This window comes from Anabrus simplex, chromosome 2 (assembly GCF_040414725.1).
Source record: "Anabrus simplex isolate iqAnaSimp1 chromosome 2, ASM4041472v1, whole genome shotgun sequence".
Taxonomy (NCBI): Eukaryota; Metazoa; Arthropoda; class Insecta; order Orthoptera; family Tettigoniidae; genus Anabrus; species Anabrus simplex.
The window spans coordinates 773,554,245-773,577,036 of NC_090266.1; the positions used below are offsets into that span (position 1 = coordinate 773,554,245).

Consider the following 22,792-nt stretch of genomic DNA (forward strand, 5'->3'; position numbering starts at 1 on the left):
CCTGTTTCAAACAATAATTGTTTGTAGGGGTTTCCAAATGTGTGGTGTGATGGATGTTCTCTGTCTGGGTACCTTTCCGCATACAACCTACAGGGTTATGGTGCATTTTTCCTACACACACCCTAAATCACCATCATCTCTACCTTTTCAGAGTTTGAAAATACCATTTTCTCAGCACAGTTCTAACAACACTGTACACAGCTGTACATTCAACCACTATTTAAAAGAAAAGTTTCCTCAGTTTGCTATGTTGTAAAACGGAGTAAGCATTCTTACTTGTGTGAAGTATCACAGACCTCTGGTTACTTTGTGGACTGTCCTGAGTACAAAGCTAATCCAGAATAACAACAAACGCACACACTATGTACAGCTCATGCAAATCGTGGACAACACTCATATGCGTAGGAGGGGAATAGTATATTGCGAAAGAGCGATTCGGTGGAAGGGGTCAAGCACTTGGTGACAAGCGATACGAGCATACATAGGTGAGTGTAAGCGAGGATATTTTACAAGCCAAGCCATTTGAAACATACTATCTTATGTAAACTGTAGCATTACTGTTAAGAAGACTTTCACAGATCAAAGAAAAAAAGAAAAAGCGCATGTACGCATGCACACGCACACAATATTGTACATTGCACATAACACAGTATGTTAATTGTTTGACAGAAGATTCTGGAACATTCACTGTCACTATTTCCATACATAAGAACACTCTTAGAAAATGTCCCTCCTGATGCTCCATCTTCTGTAGCCATGTCCGTTTCAATTCCACTGGCAGTGTCGATCGATTTATTATCACCTTTGTTTGCAGTATCAGTATTACTTCCATCACTGTAACTATTCAGGTCCATGTCACTTCCCACGTCTATGATCATCTCTTGTGCTTGGTTCAGTAAACCTTCACTTGTAATGTACAGGTCTTCAATTTTCTTTATGTGCTCACAGCATTCTTCCAGTCCTCTTTTGTAATGGAAGTAATTTGTTCATCTATATTTTTTAATAATGCATCCATTCTGAATGTCACACTATGTTCAGAAAAGCCGTTTTTGACACTTGCCGGTATTACCTCAATAAGATTCAATTCTGGTGGTATGGAGGAAGATATAATACAGTATGATCATGTTTGGCTAAAATACTGTTTTATACTGGTTTGTTAATTTTGATTAATGAATATAATGGGGGTCTCAGCATGTTCTCGTAGAAACAAATTTCCTTTTCCGTTAAACAGAACATCACTTCTCTCCTCATAGAGTTTGATGTGGGAGTACATGTTAGCTGCGTATTATGGTAAGGAGTATTATCTATAACGAGGACAGTAGTAGGTAGTAAATTAGGTATCAATCTCTCCCGGAGATTCTCTTCATAATGTCATTGCAATAATCGTCTGTTTTCTGGCCCAATTTAAATCTTACGGGGGCATTTGGTACAAAGCCATCCTCTCCGCCAGCATGGATGAAGATAATTCTGTTTCCTTTCAAAACAGGTTTTTTTTTTTTTTGCTTTACGTCGCACCGACACAGATAGGTCTTATGGCGACGACGGGATAGGAAAGGCCCAGGAATGGGAAGGAAGCGGCCGTGGCCTTAATTAAGGTACAGCCCCAGCATTCAAGACAGGTTTAAACAGGCCTTGCAGTGAATTGTCACTCCATCCATACGGTGCTGTGTGAGAAGTGTGAATGTAAGTCTCGTCTATATAGACTATTGTAGGACGACACTCATTCCTGTACTTCCAGATACTTCTTAAGTAAGCAATTCATTTGGCACTGATACTGCTTTGTTTCTGGAGTACTTTTCAGTTATTCCTTGTCTTCTTCCACCTAAATCCTAGAATGTGAAGAATTTTTCGGAATGTGTTTATGCTTCCTTCGAAACTTATGAAAATCTGTAATTTTGCATGAATCTTCTTTAAAGTTGATATCCTTTTATCTGCAATGTAGAAATTGTTTACCATGCGGTGAAGCTTGTTTGTTAAAATTGTCTAAAGTGGCCTTCCAAGATCTTCTGGACCTTTCCTTGTGAGGTGTTGAAAATGACTAGGATTCAACTGTCTGGACACTTTGCAGTTCATTCTTGATTTGCCGGACGGAAGTAAGGGATATGCCAGTTGCTTTGACCACTCATTTCAGTGTGATTTTGAGTTTTGATAGAACACCAAGCACAGCTTCTTTTTTCACAAATTGGTAGACATTAGCAACCACAGCACAGGTTTGACTGAAGAACTTTACCCCTTAACTTGCTTTGCACCGGTGGCATCTTCAACTCTGAATGTGTTCCCACAGAGTAAAACCAGATGAGTGCTATGTCATACACAACGAAAATACATCCGCTGCTGGTGACCAAATGAGCAGGGAGTACCAGACCTGTGGGCCAGGCCCACTGCGCATCTTGTTTACAGTGTTCCCCACTATTGGCATGAGCTGTACAGTGGATGGGACAACTAAAACAAACATACACAAAATTGGAAATATTGTTGTCCTCTTATACATAGCCCTGTCCTGCTCTCTGGTAATGGATCATGTTCGTTACAACATGTGAATGAACTTCTCAGATACTTTCAAGCATCAACTTCATATTACAATTACTCAGGATTTAATTAACATATTGCATTGTAACCAACACCATTATTCCAACACTCAATAGGCAAAAAATATTGATTTTTCAGGAAATGCATTTTTTGAATCGGAGCCTACTTAGGCAAGATAAACATTAACAAAGTAATATTAAGAGCAATGTTAACAAACTAAAATCCTATTTTGAAGTTATTGACAGCAGATGCCAATTTATTTCCAAAACTAAGTCACTTGACTGAGGTCTTTTCTGGAAAACAACTACAGACTTAGCGAGTTTTGGAATAAAACAGCTACATGCATATAGTAGGCTACACATTTTGAAGAATGGTAGCAAGCACTTAAACCAATGGGATTTTAGTTATTTATTCTAAATTTCATTTGATTTACTGAGCAGAGTGGCTGCACATGTTAAAGTACAACAGCTAAAGAGCCAAGCTCTGCATCTGGGAGATGCATGTGTTCAAACCCCACTACTGGCTGTCCTGAGAATGGCTTTCTGTGGTTTCCCATTTTCACTTCCAGGCAAATGCCGGGACAGTTCCTATTAAAAAGCCACTGCTGATTCCTTCCACCTTCTTACCCAATATCATTCACCAACATTCATTTCCTCTTCATTAGCTCCTCAACTGACGTTGGCTTCTCGAAGGGCATTGGGCCATAAAAACATGCCTAATTTCATCTCACCTCATCCCCAACCCCATATCTGGAAATGAGACTAAGAGGTAGACTGATGCAAGTAGTGTGTAATGGACTCATATAACTTGGAAAGAATTCTCTAAACCCATGGGTAAATAGTGAAAATATCGAGCTCAATTAGTAGGTGTTGTTATTATTATTATTATTATTATTATTATTATTATTATTATTATTATTATTATTATTATTATTATTATTATCTATGCAGTTATGTACGACAGGTTGTCAGTACGGACTTTGTTTGGTATAAATCATGGTCGTATCATTCATTATTTGTGTGTTGTATGATCTGTCTTGTGTAACAGAACATGTGAGGTTATGTCACGATACTTCAGCTGTATGTTTATTAATACAACTTTATTTAATGTAGGAACACATAATTAATAGTATATAATTTATTATGACCTGTAAATATGATGTATAAATCCGATGTAATATTGTGCAACAAAGGGTAAGATTCCAGAACATCGCACCTTTGTCACTTGAGTTTTACAGAATGTTCTATTCATTTGTATGTATAGGTTATTGGAGACGTGAGAAGATATGAGAAAGCATGTTGTGTCATACTTTTCCGGAAGCCTGGCCAGGCAAGGTATATCAGTCTTGGGTAGTTGAGTTGAGTTGTTAGTGGAAGTCGCTAGTCAAATTAAGTATATGAACTCATGTTGTGGTAATTCCGTTGAAGTGGTTACGTTGTGCTAATACACGTGATCTTGTCAAGTGTTCCGTAGTTGGTTGACATGCTAATGTGCAGTCGATTAAGTTCAAGATGTTGATTTATTTGATGTGCTACTATTAAGGTGTATATAATTTGTAAATAAAACAGTGTACACAATTGACAGGATCTTGTGTGTGCATCTTTGTGAATACTATAATTGGCGACCGCAACAGGAATGAAGAATAATTTTCAGTAGTGAATAAGAGTGTAAGTGGAAATCAGTACAAAATGAAAATGATACTGGAAAATATGTCTGTAAAACAACTTCAAGACAAACTTGCAAAACTAAATCTTCCAGCTACAAGAAGAATTCATTAAAAACGATGAAGATCCCAAAAGGTTTGTCATCGAGGTGTTAGAACAACTGGACTAGTCATCCGAAGATGACGTAAATATGACCAAAATGTGTACCAACATAATGGGCATGATACAGACACTCAATTCCACCTTAACAGAACAATTTCACAAGTTAATTCCGTCTTAACAGAAGAGATTTCCGACATTTCGAAAGTAAATGATAACATTTCAGAAGTTAAGTCCGTCTTAACGGAACAGATTTCCAGCAAAATTTCTAAATGATATAGATGTTGATTCCCTTAGGGAACCTAAAATATTTGTCCCGAATGAGTAAATTTATAATACCAATATAAATGGACACCCTGCAGTTAATTGAAGAACAGTTCAGTAAAACTAAATCAAGGGACTACTACAAAACCTTCAGAAAGCAGCTCCAAAAATATGAACCCCCGACCCTACTGATGAAGGATGAAGATGGTAAGCTGGCCCATAACAATAAAGACAATGCAGAAATTCTGGCTAAACATTTCAACAAGCTTTTAAATTGTGAGGAACCTACAGAACTCCTTCATTTGGACACCAACACCCCGATAAAAACATCACCAGAAAACATCAATCCCCCCACAATAAAGGAAGTCTACCAAGCTCTGAATAAATTAAAAAACTACAAAGCGCCAGGAGAAGATCAGACCTTTGCGGAAATCTGGAAATATGCAGGAACCTCGGCAAAAGTTGCCCTCCATCAACAACTTGTCTCTATTTGGATTAAAGAAGAACTACCAGAACACTGGACAACAGCCCTCATTCATCCTCTGCACAAAAAAGGGGACAAAACCGACCCTAATAACTACAGGGGAATCTCTCTCCTAGACATAACATACAAAATATTTTCAATAATCATCCTTAATAGGATAAGTTTACAACTTGAGAAAGAACTAGGAGAATATCAAGGAGGTTTCAGACCCTGGAGGAGCTGTCCTGATCAGATCATGAGTCTTAAGTTGATAATGGACTATAACAGGAGAAGAAACAGAGATATGGTGATAACATTTGTAGATTTCAAGAAAGCTTATGATTGCATCCATAGAGAATCTCTGTTTAAAATTTTAAGACGCCTTGGACTACACCCCAAATTAATAAACATGATAAAATTGACTCTCACCAATACCAAGTCAAAAGTGAAGTTTAGGGGTGAAACATCAGAGACATTTGAAATTAAAACTGGACTACGGCAGGGAGATGGGCTCTCACCACTATTATTTAACTGTGCTCTAGAAATGGTAATGAGGGAATGGTTTAGAAAATGTCCCCCCAAAATAAAGATTGGCCGAAAAATCAAAACAAATTGCCTGGGTTTTGCTGACGATTTAGCATTACTAGCAGTGGACATAAAAGAAGCAAAAACCCAGATATCAGAACTTCAAAACATTGCAAATAAAATTGGCCTCAAAATATCATTTGAAAAAACAGAAATTATGCCCCAAAAACCAACACAGCTAAAAGAAGTCACCATAAATGGTAATAAAATCAAAATAGTAACTCAGTTTAAATATCTTGGAGAAGTAATAACACATAACTTAAATGAAAAAATCTCAATCCAAGTAAGAACAAATAGATTAGCTAAAGCACAAAAATTAACATGGGATATCTACAAAAAGAAATGTCTATCAATAAATACAAAAATAAAACACTACAACACAGTTATAAAACCGGAAGCTACATATGCAGCAGAAACACTCTTTTACCTGAATAAACAATCAAAGACTGACAGACTTCAGAAAATTGAAAGGAGGATTGGAAGAACCTGTATCAACAAAAAATATCAGAAAGATGGACAGTGGCGGTTAATACCTAACAAAGTCGTGTACAAAGAGCTAGAACCCATTACAGATACTATGCGTAAGAGGAGACTGGGATTCTTTGGACATATCATGAGGATGCAGGACTCGAGACTTCTGAAACAACTAGTACAACACAATCTCGTCTCAAAAAATACCACAACAGGATGTAAATGGATCAGAGAAGTAAGAGAGGATCTGAAGGAAATAGGCCTTACAACAGAAGACACCAAAAATAAGATAAAATTGAATACAAAACTCAAGAATACAAACCTCCGCTTTACCCTTACACAAAACAAACCAACAACACGCACATTTTCAACTGAGGAAAGGGCACGAAGATCGGAGCGTCTGAAGAAGTACTGGGAGGACCGTAAAGCCCGAACAATCCCTTCAAAGAGACCTGAACGACGGACTGACTAAAGTGATCCTATGTGGTCATAAAAGAAGAAGAAGAAGAAGAAGAAGAAGAAGAAGAAGAAGAAGAAGAAGAAGAAGAAGAAGAAGAAATGGTCTGTTATTGGACATTATAAATTTTCCAACTAACTAATTCCTGGTTGCCAGCGTTTCGCCCCAGTGTGCTAAGTCGGGCTCAGAGTTTACTTAGCTGTATCTCTGTCGTTGAGGGAAATTTTGTAAGCCGTGTTTCTACCATTGAAGGACCATTAGAAATCCGGATTTCGACCATCAAGGTAGATGTTCAGAATACGAAAGAGACCATCCTTAATGCGATAGAAGATAGATTAACTTAAACAGGACCTATCACCAAACCTTCAAACCCCTCAAACCTAACCGGCAATACAGGACACCTAGACCCGAAGGTGATTAAAGAAAGCCTTCCGGAATTCCATGGGAGATAGGAAGAGAACCCGACTAGTTTCATGAAAGGATTGGTCAGTCTACTAGGAAGGACTAATCTACCGAAGGACATCTTCATTCAACTCGTCGCACCGCATTTAAGGGGGCAAGCCACTACTTGGTGGAATAATATGAAGTGCTTGAACTTATACTGGACTGACTTCAAAAGGGAATTCCTTGCTAGGTTTAATTCTGCAGGAGTGAAAGCTCTGTGAAAAAGAAGCTACTGACTGATGCTCAACCCACCGGCTTGAGAGTTAGCGCGTTCGTACTCCAGAAGTACCAGCTCTACAAGCGGCTGCATCCCAAAGGAAACAAGAACACGATCCTACCAGACATCGTAGAGCTACTCAACGACAAGATTAGACCCTTAGTGAACCAAGAACCTTTGATGATCTGCGTAGAATCATTGCCCAGCTGGAAGAACACACGAGTACAGCCATGGAAGAGACCAGCTCGGTTAGGAACTGCTACCAGTGTGGGAGAACGGGACACCTGAAGAACAAACGCCCAACTCTGGTGTCGGAAAACTAGGTCCGGCCCATTCTGGATTGAGGGGAGGATGGTACCGGGAACAGGAATACGCCTCAAGATCTGACACACAAGCAGCCGTGGACAAGCAGGTAAGGGATTGGTCAGATTGTGAGCAGAACAGACCAACCTCGCCCAGCTATCAGCTTGAGGATAGGCAATGAGAATTTTTCAGCCATACTCAACAGCCAAGCAAGCCTCGTAATTGTTGCCAGATTACTACAGACTATGAAATCGCACCATCTCAGAAGGGTAGTGGGAGCAGCGGGTGGGGTAATCTATTCCATCCAAGGACAGACTAACCTAACCACTAAATTCATGGACCTGCCTATTGTAGTTAACGTTGCAGTGATTCAGAACCTAATATCTGACATTATATTAAGTCACGTCTGTTTGGTAGAATACAAGGTGATCCTAGACTGCGCAGCTCATGAAGTATTTTTGGGAAAAGGGACGTCTGAGGGTCGCCTGGCATGATGGAAATCTCCAGACTCGCAATGATGTGGAAGTCGATGTAGACCTGGGAGATATCCAGTTAACACATCTTCAATCAAATCTAGAGAGGAGCTGAGTCACGCCTTAAAGGACTTTCCAGAAGTCATCACCAATAAAATAGGACGCACTACCAAAGTAACGCACACCACTGAATGCAGCACTTCCTCACCCATTAAGCAATGCCCATATCCAATCAACCCGGATAAGTGCAAATTCGTCGTTCAGAAGATTCAATTTATTTTTTTTTTTTTTTTTTTTTCTTGTGGCTTTACGTCGCACCGACACAGATAGGTCTTATGGCGACGATCAGAAGATTCAAGAGATGGAAAGCAAGGTCTCATCGAACTCTCTACATCCTGTTGGAGTTCACCTATCATCCCACAGAAGAAGAAGAAGAAGAAGAAAAATGGGGTGTATCGATTGTGTGTGGACTTCCGCAAGTTGAACAAGAAGACCGTTAGCGAAGCCTACCCCATGCCTGACCTGAAGGACTCACTGAAACAAATAAGTGGATCTAGAATTTTCAGCACCCTTCATCTCAACTCTGGATACTGGCAAGTGGAGGTCGAGGAAAGTTCTAGGCCACCGACTGCCTTCATGACACTGAGAGGATTGTACCAGTTTACAGTAATGCCTCTTGGACTGAAGAATGCTCTTGCAACCTTCATGTGACTGATAGATAAGGTATTGTCAGGATATACTGGAGATTTCTGCCAAGTGTATCCTGATGACATCTTAATCCACAGCAAGAATTTTCAAGAACACCTTGAACACCTGAAGAAAGTGCTGGAATGACTGAAAATTCATGGACTGACTTCCCAACTGGAGAAGTGTCACTTCACCCAGACCGTGTAGAAAATCTTGGCCGTGTCATAACATATGGAGGTTTAGAAAGATAACCGGAGAAGAATCGAGCTATTGAAGAAGCTGAACGCCCACGGACCAAGCAATAAGTATGTCAGTTCCTTGGCTTGTGTGGATGGTATAGCAGCTTCATGCCACACTTTGAAGAGAAGGCAATACTACTCACCAAACTACTCCATAACAACCACCTGTTCTGATGGACCAGAGGGAGAGGCAGAGGCTGCAATATGTAACGCTCCCGGTCTAGCCCATCCTGACCCTCAATGGAAGATATGCCTGAAGACGGACGCCAGCAACTCCGGCTTAGGAACAGTGTTATTCCAGGAGACGAGTGACAGCGGAAGAGACATCATAGAGTATACTAGCAGAAAGCTATCTCCCACCAAACAATGCTACTGCACTGCCGAGAAGGAAGCCTTGGCTGTGGTGTAGGCCATGGGCAAATTCAGAGGCCACTTGGAGGGAAGGAAGCTCCAGCTGTACACCCATCATGTCGCTCTCAAGTTGTTGAGCTCAGTCTTTGGCTCAAAATCTAAACTGATGTGATGGGCTCTGTTAATTGCAGAATTTGATTTTGATGTGTGTCACATCCCAGGATCAACGAACATAGGAGCAGACAGTTTATCTAAGTACCCAGCGATGGAACCTGAAGCTAGGAGCACCATTGTTGAGAGGCAGTTTCCACAACAACACCAGAGCAAACCTAAAGAACTTGTTCTTATAGTCATAAAGAAGGAACTTGATCAGGGAATAATCAAGCAATGACAGAACAAGACAAGCCCTGTAGGACCATGACACAGTGGATTAGGAGAGTCGACTCGTCCTGAGGGAATTCAAGATGCTACAAGACTTCTGGGTTGACGGAGGACTCTTAATGTACAGATCTCACCTCTCCGACACTCCTGCAGTAGTGGCGATCCCTAGACGGCACACGACGGACATCTCGAGAAGCTGCCCATTCCAAGAGGACAAAGTATACTACATGAATAATAATAATAATAATAATAATAATAATAATAATAATAATAATAATAATAATAATAATAATTGTACTGGGAGGTACACGTCAACCCCGGATATTTAAAAGAAGCGCCTTAAGAAACACTATCTGTCGAAGAAAATTTAAAGTACCTAATGCATAAAGTTGAGACATTGATCAGAAGATGTCACTACTAAATAACAGAGTAATATGTTCTGGTAAAGTTTCCTAAACTGACTGGATTTCTTTGTTTTGGTGTACATCAAGAAATTCTCTCTTTTCAACATACAAGGTTCGTTCGATAAATAATGCGACCAAATTCATAAAAAAATCATTTATTGAATACATTCGTACAAATAATAAAAAATCTTCAAAATAGCACCCTCTTGCGTCGATACACTTCTGGAGGCGGTGTTTCCATGCCTGGAAGGCATCCTGGAAGGCCTTTTCCGGAATGTCCTTTAGAGCCGATGTAACATGCGCCTGGATTCTTTCAATCGTGTCCCAATGTTTTCCTTTCATGACTCCTTTTAACCGAGGAAACAAAAAAAGTCAGCGGGAGCCAGGTCAGGACTGTAGGGAGGCTGGGGAACCAATGGGGTGTTGGTCCTGGCCAGGAAGTCTTTGACAATGAAGATGCTGTGACTCTGCGCGTTGTCGTGATGAACTTTCCACGTGTCCTTGATGTTGTTTCGGCAGCGCGAGACCCTCGTTTTCAGTATTTTGAGCACTTCCAAGTAGAAAGCTGAGTTCGCTGTAGTCCCGGTAGGTACGAATTCGTGGTGGACAATGCCTCTGACGTCAAAGAAGACAATGAGCATGGTTTTGATCCTGGACTTGCACATGCGTGCCTTCTTGGGACGGGGCGACGATGGGGTATGCCACTCTGAACTCTGCCTTTTTGTCTCAGGGTCGTACTCAAAAATCCATGACTCATCACCAGTGATAACTGAGTAAAAAAAATTAGGATCATTTTCACACATTTCCAACATTTCTCGGCACCGAAGCGCTCGCATGTCCGTTTGTTCGTCTGTCAAAACTTCTGGGACCACTTTGGCACACACCTTTCTCATGTTCAAATCTTAGGTCACAATGCGGAAAACGGTTGTTTTTGCCATGTTTAGAGTTTGTGCTATCAATTGAAGGCTCAGCCGTCTGTCAGAGTTCAAACAATCGCGCAGACGCGTCACATTTTCTTCGACTCGTGAGGTTGATGCCCGTCCACTGCGAGGTTCGCCGGTGATCTCCTCTTGGCCCTCCATGAACGACTTGTGCCATTGGAAAACTTGTGATTTGGACAAGTAATCAGTCCCAAAGGTCTGCTGAAGTAATGGAAACGTTTCGGTGGCGGACTTCCCAAGTTTAACACAAAATTTGATAGCGTACCGTTGCTCTACACAACGATCCATTGTGCCGTGTTACATGAACTCAAAACGGGCTTGATGGAAACGCACGTCCTGACTCTCCGGCAGCTCGCTGCTGAATGAGACAAAGAGCGTTTGAAGCTAACACCCCCCTCCACCTAGCCCAGCAGGTTAGAACACGCTGCGGTGTACAGTTGCGTCAGAAAAAAATTGGTCATATTACTTATGGAACACACGTTGTAGATGTCTACAAAAAACTGTCCAACTCATTGCACTTCAATATGGAACAAAAATGAAATTTATAGCTTATAAATACACCATCCATCTGGATGACAAATCTGGACGTCAGAGGTAAATTATCGTAAATGCAAAAACTGCACTTGTTTTGATCGTGTCTCCTTATAGGTACACTATTGTACATGTATGTTTCACAGGAATGAACATAAGCCATGTGATACTGTCATATGTGCAACGAGAACCCAGTGATAAACAATGGTACGTGCTCATACAACAGTTCAGCCTTATGTTGTCTGCCGCACCCCTTATCACATTGGCTCTTACACCACTTTACCATGGTCAAAACTGTCGATTCAACCTGCCCTAAAGGTAGCAAAATATGCGCCTCAGCAGCTTTTTTCTGCTCTCCCGTAAAGTTGGCGAAATGTCATGATAGTTTACCTCTGACATCCAGAAATGTAGCAATAAGAACAGCATGAATAATGCTTCATAAATTCACACCTATCATGTTAACCTAACTTCTGATGAAGTAAATCTGCAGTTTGAATGTCTCCTTCCTCAGTAATTTGAAATCTGTCACACCACGCACCACATAGAATTTAATTATATACTGTGTATCAGAGCAAACAGCACTATCAACATCACTGTTAAGAAATGCTCCTCCATTTGCAGGATAGCAATCAACTGCAAACTGTTCAAAATAAAGAAGTCAACAACTTGGATATAACCATCATATTATATAATTATATAAATACCTGACTCTGCATTTCTATTTCCAAGAAACTACGATAGACTTCATTGAGGTGGTCAAAGAGTTCAGAGATCACTACTAAATACCCACGGTTCTTTTCTGTGGGTCGTAGAATATCTTGAAGTACCTGTAATAAAGAATACTTTTGAGAAGAGAGAAAAAGAGCAAGTCAAAATTTAAAAGAAAGAGGCAGTGTTGATACATTCATCAATTTACTTCATGCTGTTTTATTACACTGGGCTCGAGAGGCAATCATGTACACTAGGGGGCATGAGATGTATCGACTAGTATACTGATACAAAGAGCTATCACTGCTAAGTACTTGTTAGATGGAACAAGTAGTAGGTGTAAGCAAGTGCAAAATACATATGTTCTAAAAAGGATGCTTGCTCACTTAAATGCTTATTTACCTACCGCCAAAATGATATCCCAACATACATTGCAATCTAACTTTGTTAATATTCTTCGCAGTTTTCAAATAAAAAGAAAAGATCTCCTGCGGAACAAAATTTTGGCATATAGGTGTCTCCAAAAACCATAAAAGTAGTTAGACGTAAAACCATTATTATTATTATTATTATTATTATTATTGTAGAAGCAGCAGAAGAAAAAGGTGATGATGATGATGATGATGATGATGATGATGATGATGATGATGATGTAGTTTGTTTAATAATCCTTCAATTTCTTTCAGATTTAAGACGTTACCTGGGTTCCAGTATTTTGCCCTGAAAAGTGGTTTTTTAATGTGTGTAAAGGGGTTTCTTACACTGGAACACTTGTGAATCTCAACCAACTGTGCAACCATCAGCACAAGAGGCAAGCACGTAACCAACAAAAGTGTGCACCTGGTAACATTAATGATGTATAACAGGCAATTAGATGAAACTCAGCAGAAGCTGGTTAACTAAAGGAAATGTAAGCACACATCAATACTCTCTGGTATTGGCAGCACATTTCTTCCACTGCGACACCAGGTTCTGTTGAAGAATCCTTCTGGCTGTGAGTAGAGCCAACGCTGCCATTTCTCCTGTACTTCTTGGCCCACCGGGCGAGTTGGACATGCGGTTAGGGCCGGGCGACTGTGAGCTTGCATCCGGGATATAGCGAGTTCGAATCCCACTGTCGGCAGCCCTGAAGGTGGTTTTCCGTGGTTTCCCATTTTCACACCAGGCAAATGCTGGGGCTGTACCTTAATTAAGGCCACGGCCGCTTCCTTCCAACTCCTAGGCCTTTCCTATCCCATTGTCGCCATAAGACCTATCTGTGTCGGTGCGACGTAAAGCTACTAGCAAAAAAACACTTCTTGGTCTGACCGTTAGTCGACCTTAAAACTATTAATGATGATGATGATGATGATGATGATGATGATGATGATTGTGCCATGAATTTCACCCCCTCACCGTTCGCCTTTTCTATTTTGCATTTTATGAGCTCCTACAGGTCGCTCTGAATTAATTTTTCTCTTATTTCTGTGTGTTACCTTTCTATGTGTTCTTAATAAATTGTATTCCTTGCCCCTTTCCCCTCTTTATGGCTGCAGGGTAAAGCAAGTTTTCTTCCGCCTCGCAGCACCCCTGTCCGTTTATGTTGGCTGGCCTGCTTCTTCCTTCCATGCATACGCTGACACGCCCCGACTCTCAAGGCTCGCCCAATCAGAGTTGGCGCGTGCTACGTATATACTGGGGTGTCTGCCTCGCTGAGGCTGGTTCCTTATATCGCAGAGTGCGAGACACTTAACAGGACTTGGCCATTAGTGCGGGCTGGACCCGCTCGACCCCCAGACTGCTACAGGCGTGGAAGGTAGGAAGCTGGCTTGTCAAAATATTTTAAAGACAAAGGGAGGGACTTTAACATATATTTGCAAATTGTATCATTACATTGAAATGATATTTTGGGTTGCCTACGGGCAAAAATTCCTTCAAATTAACCACTCAGTTGTAAATTATTGTTGTATATGCCAGATTTAACTGGGTCATTTCTAGATTGTTCTAGTAAATTTAAAAATGTTTGCTGGGTGGCTGAGCTCCCGTTTGCTACGTTTATATTTAAGTTTTCACGGATATTGGGCACAGTACGTGATTTCGCCCTCTGTGAAGTGAGGTAATATATCTGAATACACTGACTGACAGAGCAAATGCAACACCAAGAAGGAGTGGTCAGAACTTTATGCCAATTGCAGGGTAGACTGACGTCACTGAGGTATGCTCATAATGTGAAATGCGCCGCTGTGCTGCGCACGTAGCGAACGATAAATGGGACACGGCGTTGGCGAATGGCCCACTTCGTACCGTGATTTCTCAGCCGACAGTCATTGTAGAACGTGTTGTCGTGTGCCACAGGACACGTGTATAGCTAAGAATGCCAGGCCGCCGTCAACGGAGGCATTTCCAGCAGACAGACGACTTTACGAGGGGTATGGTGATCGGGCTAAGAAGGGCAGGTTGGTCGCTTTGTCAAATCGCAGCCGATACCCATAGGGATGTGTCCACGGTGCAGCGCCTGTGGCGAAGATGGTTGGCGCAGGGACATGTGGCACGTGCGAGGGGTCCAGGCGCAGCCTGAGTGACGTCAGCACGCGAGGATCGGCGCATCCGCCGCCAAGCGGTGGCAGCCCCGCATGCCACGTCAACCGCCATTCTTCAGCATGTGCAAGACACCCTGGCTGTTCCAATATCGACCAGAACAATTTCCCGTCGATTGGTTGAAGGAGGCCTGCACTCCCGGCGTCCGCTCAGAAGATTACCATTGACTCCACAGCATAGACGTGCACGCCTGGCATGGTGCCGGGCTAGAGCGACTTGGATGAGGGAATGGCGGAACGTCGTGTTCTCCGATGAGTCACGCTTCTGTTCTGTCAGTGATAGTCACCGCAGACGAGTGTGGCGTCGGCGTGGAGAAGTGGAGAAAGGTCAAATCCGGCAGTAACTGTGGAGCGCCCTACCGCTAGACAACACGGCATCATGGTTTCGGGCGCTATTGCGTATGATTCCACGTCACCTCTAGTGCGTATTCAAGGCACGTTAAATGCCCACCGCTACGTGCAGCATGTGCTGCGGCCGGTGGCACTCCCGTACCTTCAGGGGCTGCCCAATGCTCTGTTTCAGCAGGATAATGCCTGCCCACACACTGCTCGCATCTCCCAACAGGCTCTACGAGGTGTACAGATGCTTCCGTGGCCAGCATACTCTCCGGATCTCTCACTAATCGAACACGTGTGGGATCTCATTGGACGCCGTTTGCAAACTCTGCCCCAGCCTCGTACGAACGACCAACTGTGGCAAATGGTTGACAGAGAATGGAGAACCATCCCTCAGGACACCATCCGCACTCTTATTGACTCTGTACCTCGACGTGTTTCTGCGTGCATCGCCGCTCGCGGTAGTCCTACATCCTACTGAGTCGATGCCGTGCGCATTGTGTAACCTGCATATCGGTTTGAAATAAACATCAATTATTCGTCCGTGCCGTCTCTGTTTTTTCCCCAACTTTCATCCCTTTCGAACCACTCCTTCTTGGTGTTGCATTTGCTCTGTCAGTCAGTGTATTTTAAGTGCTTGGTATGCACGAAGCTTATAAAGGACTGAGAAGTCTTAGAAGGTCATGGTTGAAATCTGTTAACTTTCCTTGACAGGAAGCCTTCTGCTTCCTCGGTTCGACCTTCAGTGCTATGCGTTTAGTGAACTTTGTATCAGAGGGAGAATATTTATGGAATACTTATGTAACTCATGATCTTACCTAATCTTTTTAATGGGTTAAGCGAATGTTTGGAGGCTCTCCACCTTAAAATTTTAGAAAACTTGTTGGTTGCATACCTGCCAACTTTACGAAACCAAAAATCAGGAGTTTCTGATACGAAAATCGGGAAAAATCAGGAGAAATTAGGAGATACAATTGGTCAAAACTGCTTATTCTGCATGTCTTGCGCAATATAGTATTATTACAAGATAGTGCTATTACAAGTACTATGATATATTTATAACACTTATTGTCTCAAAACCCGACTGTTGCCATACGAGACTACAAGGCGAAACATTACACATCTCTATTCCCTCACAGGAAGTATGTGAGTGAGATGATCGGCTTCTCATAAGCCTACCGAAAATAGCATAAACTCATGCTCCACACATATGAATTAGTCATGCACTTAGATGCCATTACTTAGCAGATGTATAAATTAATATATTGCACCAAGCAACCGCACGATTATGTGAAGCACAATCCTATTTGTATCAAATAACTAGCTGATGTACCCGTGTTTCGCTACGGAATTATCAGAAAGACTGTCCTTATAGTTTTCCCAACTGAAGTCAACACAGGTCATTACAACGACGTCAGTATGAATGTCGCTATTAAAAGCAATGCTGTCATATGAAATATTCGATAAAATGAAAAACAGCACATTTTCTCACTTTTAACGAAAAGTACTAAGGTTCCCTATGGGAATCAACATCTATATCATCTGATGGTCAGGCGGGCATCAATTTTTGGAAGTGAGGCATAGGCTCCCATAGTGCATTGGCACTGCTGGTGGCTTCAAGTAGCCTATGCAGTGGCCTCCACGGTATGCACTAGCCTTGCGTCTTGGTAGGTGTGCTAAGTACCAACTGATGAGCCCAACTTAGCACACGAGGGCGAAATGCAGGCAACCAAGAATGAGTTAGCTGAAAAATTTATAATAATGTCGAAATTTATAATAATGTCGAATAACGGACCATTATATTGATATTATAAGTGCTACGGTGTCGATCTAACTAGTTCAAAGTTCCAGAGCTAGAATGACCAGGCTGCAGACAACCCCAAACACTCCTGTGCAATTACTCTGTTTAAGTGTGCACACTACTCATTCCAATCACTGCCTCAGAGTAGGGGTCGAATAGCTGGAATACTATGATGATCCAGTGTGTTACGTACTAGTAGTATCAGAAAATTTATGAACCAGAGGAATGGCATGCTAAAGAAGAGAGAGATCCAACTCCCCAGCTACTTTCCGCCAATATTCAGGAAGGCTGTTATTCTCGAAACGCAGCAGTAATCCCATGTATCGGAGATAAATGGCAGCAGAATACACAAAGCACATCACAACAAAAAATGGTCAATGTAATGTTATTGTTGATCAATATTATGAGCTTTCTATATTGCAGGCCTTCACATTTAGTTTTCTTCTGACTCTGTGATATTAGAGCATCTAATGTAAAGCAAGTCCTCCTTTCTTTCATGACTCCCTCTTGTGTTATTATTCAAGCGATCGTTCCTTCATAAATTTTTTCTCATTCTTATAAGCATATCTCCATTACCACCAATATTATTATAGTCAGTACAATAAAACTGAACAAGACATAAATAATCCGAAATTGTATTCTCTATAACTTTTGTTATGTCGTACTTTTCGATATGACCAATAAGATAGGTAATTAAAAATTAAATTTTTGGCACCTTCCCCTAAACTACCATTTCGAACAAGGTGAATAAAATTATCTATAGCGTAGATTGCAGTTCCTTATTCTCCGACTTTACATACCGATTTTCATTAAATTCTGTTCACCCATTTTCTCGTGGTTCGGTGTGGATATGGATTTACAACAAAAATCAAAATTCATGAATATCTGTTATCATAGCTGGTACAGTAACAATGTATAAGACATAAAGGATAGGAAATTTAATAATATATAACTTATGTTATATAGTATTTATCGATAGGGCCAATAATAACAAATATTTGAGAATTAAATTTTAGGCCTTCCCCTAAACTACCATTTCACTCAGTGTGAATAAAATTATTTATGATCTAGATTGTAGCGACTTATTCCCTGACTTTATATACCGATTTTCATTAAATTCTCTTCAGCCGTTTTCTCGTGATGAGCGTACAGACAGACAGACAGACAGACAGACAGACAGACAGACAGACAGACAGACAGACAGACAGACAGACAGACAGACAGACAGACAGACAGACAGACAGACAGAAATATCATTCCTTTTCAATTCTGAGCAATGCACAAACAAAACTCTTATTTTATTTATAATGAGATAAATTAAAATTAGTCAGAATTGTCTCCAAATGGCTCCCAAAATCCCTAGAAAAGTCACTAGTCGTTATTATTGCAATTCTGTCACTAAAGTACTAAAAGGACTCCACATCTATCGACTAGTCACTAGAATACACTAGACTGACGTGAACCGAGAACGAACAAGAACATAGCATGCGAGAATGAGATACTGTACTGAGAATAGATATTCGTGTCGCGATATACAGTTTTCAACAAACATCGCACATTCGCGCACATTTTTCGCATTCATAAACGTCGATATTTCCTTTGCAAGCGGCCAATGACCAAAGGACTTCCGGCCACTGGCGTAAAAAAGCTGAAAGGGCGGGATTTGAAAACAAATGTTTGAAGTTCACCAAAAAATAAGTTAAAATCGGGAGAAATAATAGAATAATCGGGAGGCGGGAGAAACTGTGAAAAATCGGAAGTCTCCCGCCTAAATCGGGAAAGTTGGCAGGTATGTGGTTAGTTATGGGGCTGGGCCCCCTTTGAGAGTCTATGTACCTAAATAGAGTCAGTATCTCTGGCTATTGTAACTGAGTGCACGAGGGTTGGGAAAAAAGTCATGGCAACTATTTTTTTTTTTTTTCTTGAAGCTACCAGTCCAGTTGGAAAATGTGACATATACAGACGAAAGGACAAGGTGTTAACTACATGTGTGGACAAAGAACAGCTCTGAAATATCGTAACACACTAATTTATTATGGTAGAATACAGAGAAATATGGCCTTCCCGGTGCAAAAGAATGACAACACAGTACACATAAATTTGACATGACAAACCTGGGCCCAAAGACCCTCGAAGTGTGAATCAAGTCACTTGTTGGCACACAGAATTAGCAATGTCCTCTTGTGTTGCAAACCGCCTACCACGTGGCGGTTCCTTAATCTTTCGAATGAGATCAAATTCACAGGGCAAAATGTCAGGAGAGTACGGTGGGTGCTCCAATTCTTCCCATCCCCAACGTCGCAGTAGCTGCCCTACGCACTCTGCTTTATGTGGTTTTGCATTGTCATGCAGGATTATTGCACTGTCCACAAGATCCAGACGTTTCTCCCGAATGCCACGTCGTACCTGTCGCACCAGGAAGTCCCTGTAGTACCGTGCGGTCACTGTTCTGCCATGTGGAACAAAGTGGCAAACAATGACACCCCTGATATCATATGCGACAATCACCATCAATGTGACTGAGGAAGGATTCCAACAGACCTCCTGCCTCCTTGGTGATCCAGCAAGTCGCCACTCCGCGGACTAATGTTTCAGTTCTGGTTCGTATGCCCTGGCCAAAAATTAATCGATGGCGATTATTTGTGACAAGAATTGATCGCCGTCCTGTTGCCAGCGTGCAAGGTGGTCGGAGCATATTGCATAGTGCACCCACCTTTGAACTTCCATCAGTGCATGCGGTACTCACTGCGATGAGATTTTGCGCAGTTGCAGCTCATTACGCAATATCCTGTGGACGGTGCGTTTCTCGATGCCACTTGCCCTCTCTCCAGTAGCGTCCATCACCTGTGGCATGTGCCACGTCACTCCACACACTGACAGGTCATCCCGAACGTTGCTCATCACTGGTTGACACACGTCCTTGCTGAAACTTTCCTACCCACCGTGCTACTGTACGGTATGGTAGGGCATTATTCCCAAGGGCTTCCACTAATTCACTGCGACATTCCATCGCATTTCTCCCTCGGAGAACGGCTATTTTGATGTAAGCGCGCCGCTCAACACGGGTTACGTCCATCTCGCATGACACTCGCCAACTGACTGATTTCACAGCCCTCGCTGCGCTACTACCAGCTATCACAGAGCCATCTGTTGTTCTGCATACACACTATGCCTGCAGAACTTCCACACGACACATATATGATTGTGATCCGTTCACATATCTACAAGAAAAAAAATAGCTGCCATGACTTTTGCCCCAATCCTCGTATATTTCTTATAACTGTAATATGTTTGGCTTGTTTGAATTAATAAAAAATTTGGCATAGCAATTAGCCCTGGTCTGCACTAATTTATCGATTATGTCCGTTGCCCTACTGGTAAAATGCTCTGATCTTTTGGCCTGCACCTTCTTTCCTTACCACCGACAAGTACCGGTGCAATGATGATTATGCTTGTTGTTTACAGGAGCCTAACATCTAGGTCATCGCTCCCCTTTTGACAATTCTTAAACTTCCTGAATACATAGAAATTGTAAGGGGAGAAATCAGGATTGTAGGCTGGATAGACTATGAACTCCCAATGAAATGTACATAATAGACCTTATGTAGAGATGGCTGTGTTGGGCCAGCAATTATTATGAAAATGGATAAGAGCCCTCATGAGAAAACCACACCTCTTGAACTTGATGCACAAATAAGGTACAACTACGCTTCGTGAAATTTAACTACATTACAGTATATGATTTCCTTTGAAGCATACACCTGCACAGTCCCAACTGGTAAAGTAGCAGGCGTCTAGTGGATAACTGCAAGATTTTTCAGAAAAATGAAGTACACAAAAGTAAAAGGGAGCCATACATGATCTATCGCAGGATTTTGGTGAGGATTTTGTTTGAGTCTAGTTACTTTCTTTGTGTGTAATGTCTATTAAAAATCAATTCCATTTATAGTGACAAGAAACTAAAATGAACTCTTTACCTGAATTATGACAGGCTTGGAATCTCGTCGCTGCATGAGGAAGTCAATTAAAAGGCAACGGTCAGGAATGAGATCGACCAACGGCTCAAGGCATAACTCCACATACCTGTATTAAAAATTGAATCTGTTAATTTCAGAATAAGAGGTACACTCCAATATTTCTAGGTATTTCAGTAATGAATATAGAGACATAAGCCTACCATAAACAGCCCAGTTTTGCATCAATCACAATATTCGGCTGGAACACAACCCAGTTTGGTGAATCTGTGATAGCTCAGGAAAGATTTGTATTAAAAAAATACAGATTTGAAATGATAACAATATATCATTTTGTTACATATAGATAATTTAGATGGTGAAAGCTGATTATCAATATATTTATACCTAGAACAACAGAAAGGTCAGTGTTCAGAAAGGATTGCGCTGAGTTGCGAACCAGGCCGGAAGTGACATGCTGTTTGTTTAAGTTACAGATGCCGCCTGCTGACACTATTGTACTCTACACAGCAATATGTTATTATTTTAGTTTTTTATTATTATACTGCCTCACTGCCTTCTGCCATGGCCAACAGACCACCAATAAGGGTTGATCTCGGGCCAGGCAACAGTGATTATCCTGCCTCATTGCCATATTATTATTATTATTATTATTATTATTATTATTATTATTATTATTATTATTATTATTATTATTATTTTTATTATTACTATTACTATGTGTCTGTCTATCTGGTGACATTCTTTTCCTTTTCTTTTTGTGAGCTGGCTTAGGTAAGACTTGTTATTTTTTCTCCACATTAATGAATCATATATATATTATGTAGATCTGGAGAAAGAATAAAGAATCACTTTAATTATTTATACCTGAAAATAGTGTCAAGAGAGAAATCATAGCGAGAGTATCCATGATACAAATCAAGCAAATCAATCACCGGTTTTATACAGGTCCATGCAAAATGGGATCTACACATGCACACGCATGTACACACTCAGTCTCTCTCTCTCTCTCTCTCTCACTTGACCACGTGTGATGGAAGAACAGAAGGATACACACCTTCCTGTGCCCACCCACTGGCAGCTTTGAGTAACCACTGAAAAGGAACAGCAGGTTAGTCCTAGTCTTCATATTCTCTTTGGCAGAAACTCACAAACACATAATTTTGAAGAATGTGAAAAGAATATCAGAAAATATAACTGTAACTTCTCTTTTCCAAATCATCCCCTGTTAATGTGTAGGTAGAAAATGAATAATAACACATCTAAGTATCAAGTATTTAGTTTTAACTCCAGTTCTATTGTTTCAGTTAACCTGTTACAATCAGGATATGCCTATGTGCAGTTGAGAATTGTATTAGATAGTATCTTGCCTGCTATATTAGGTTGTTTTTTAACAAGTTGCTTTACGTCGCACCGACACAGATAGGTCTTATGGCGATGATGGGACGAAAGATGGTTAGAAGTGGGAAGGAAGCCACCATGGCCTTAATTAAGGTACAGCCCCAGCATTTGCATGGTGTGAAAACGGGGAAACCACAGAAACCATCAAACTATCTCCTGAACACTGGATACTGGCCGCACTTAAGCAACTGCAGCTATCGAGCTCGGTGCTATATTCATGTGTTATCCTTGTGTAATCCTTTTAATATTTCAGCATTTAACTAAACGACACTTTTCATTTCTATTAGCGCACACTAGGGTAAAATAATAATAATCTGTATACATATTTAGCTCTGTTGTGTAATCCTTGTGTAGTTCTTCCGAATTTCAACATTTAACGGCAATTTTTGTTTCTGTTTCCATGTAGTAATAATCTACTGTAATTAGGATACATCTAAATGCAGTTTATAATGACTGTATTGTAGTTATTTGATTAGAAATTAGTGAGCTTATT

General features: G+C 41.0%; 1 protein-coding gene across 1 annotated transcript in view; it reads right to left on the bottom strand.

Annotated features, from left to right (window-relative positions):
* The window catches only part of Bulli (regulator of MON1-CCZ1 complex protein bulli), a 214,775-nt gene that overhangs the window by 80,431 nt on the left and 111,552 nt on the right, over window positions 1-22,792 (bottom strand). The window contains exons 8-10 of the mRNA XM_067141454.2: window positions 21,102-21,165; window positions 20,902-21,007; window positions 12,208-12,330 (exon numbers count right to left, since the gene is read on the bottom strand). Coding sequence (XP_066997555.1) covers window positions 12,208-12,330; window positions 20,902-21,007; window positions 21,102-21,165 — 293 coding nt within the window. The remainder of the gene's footprint in view (window positions 1-12,207; window positions 12,331-20,901; window positions 21,008-21,101; window positions 21,166-22,792) is intronic.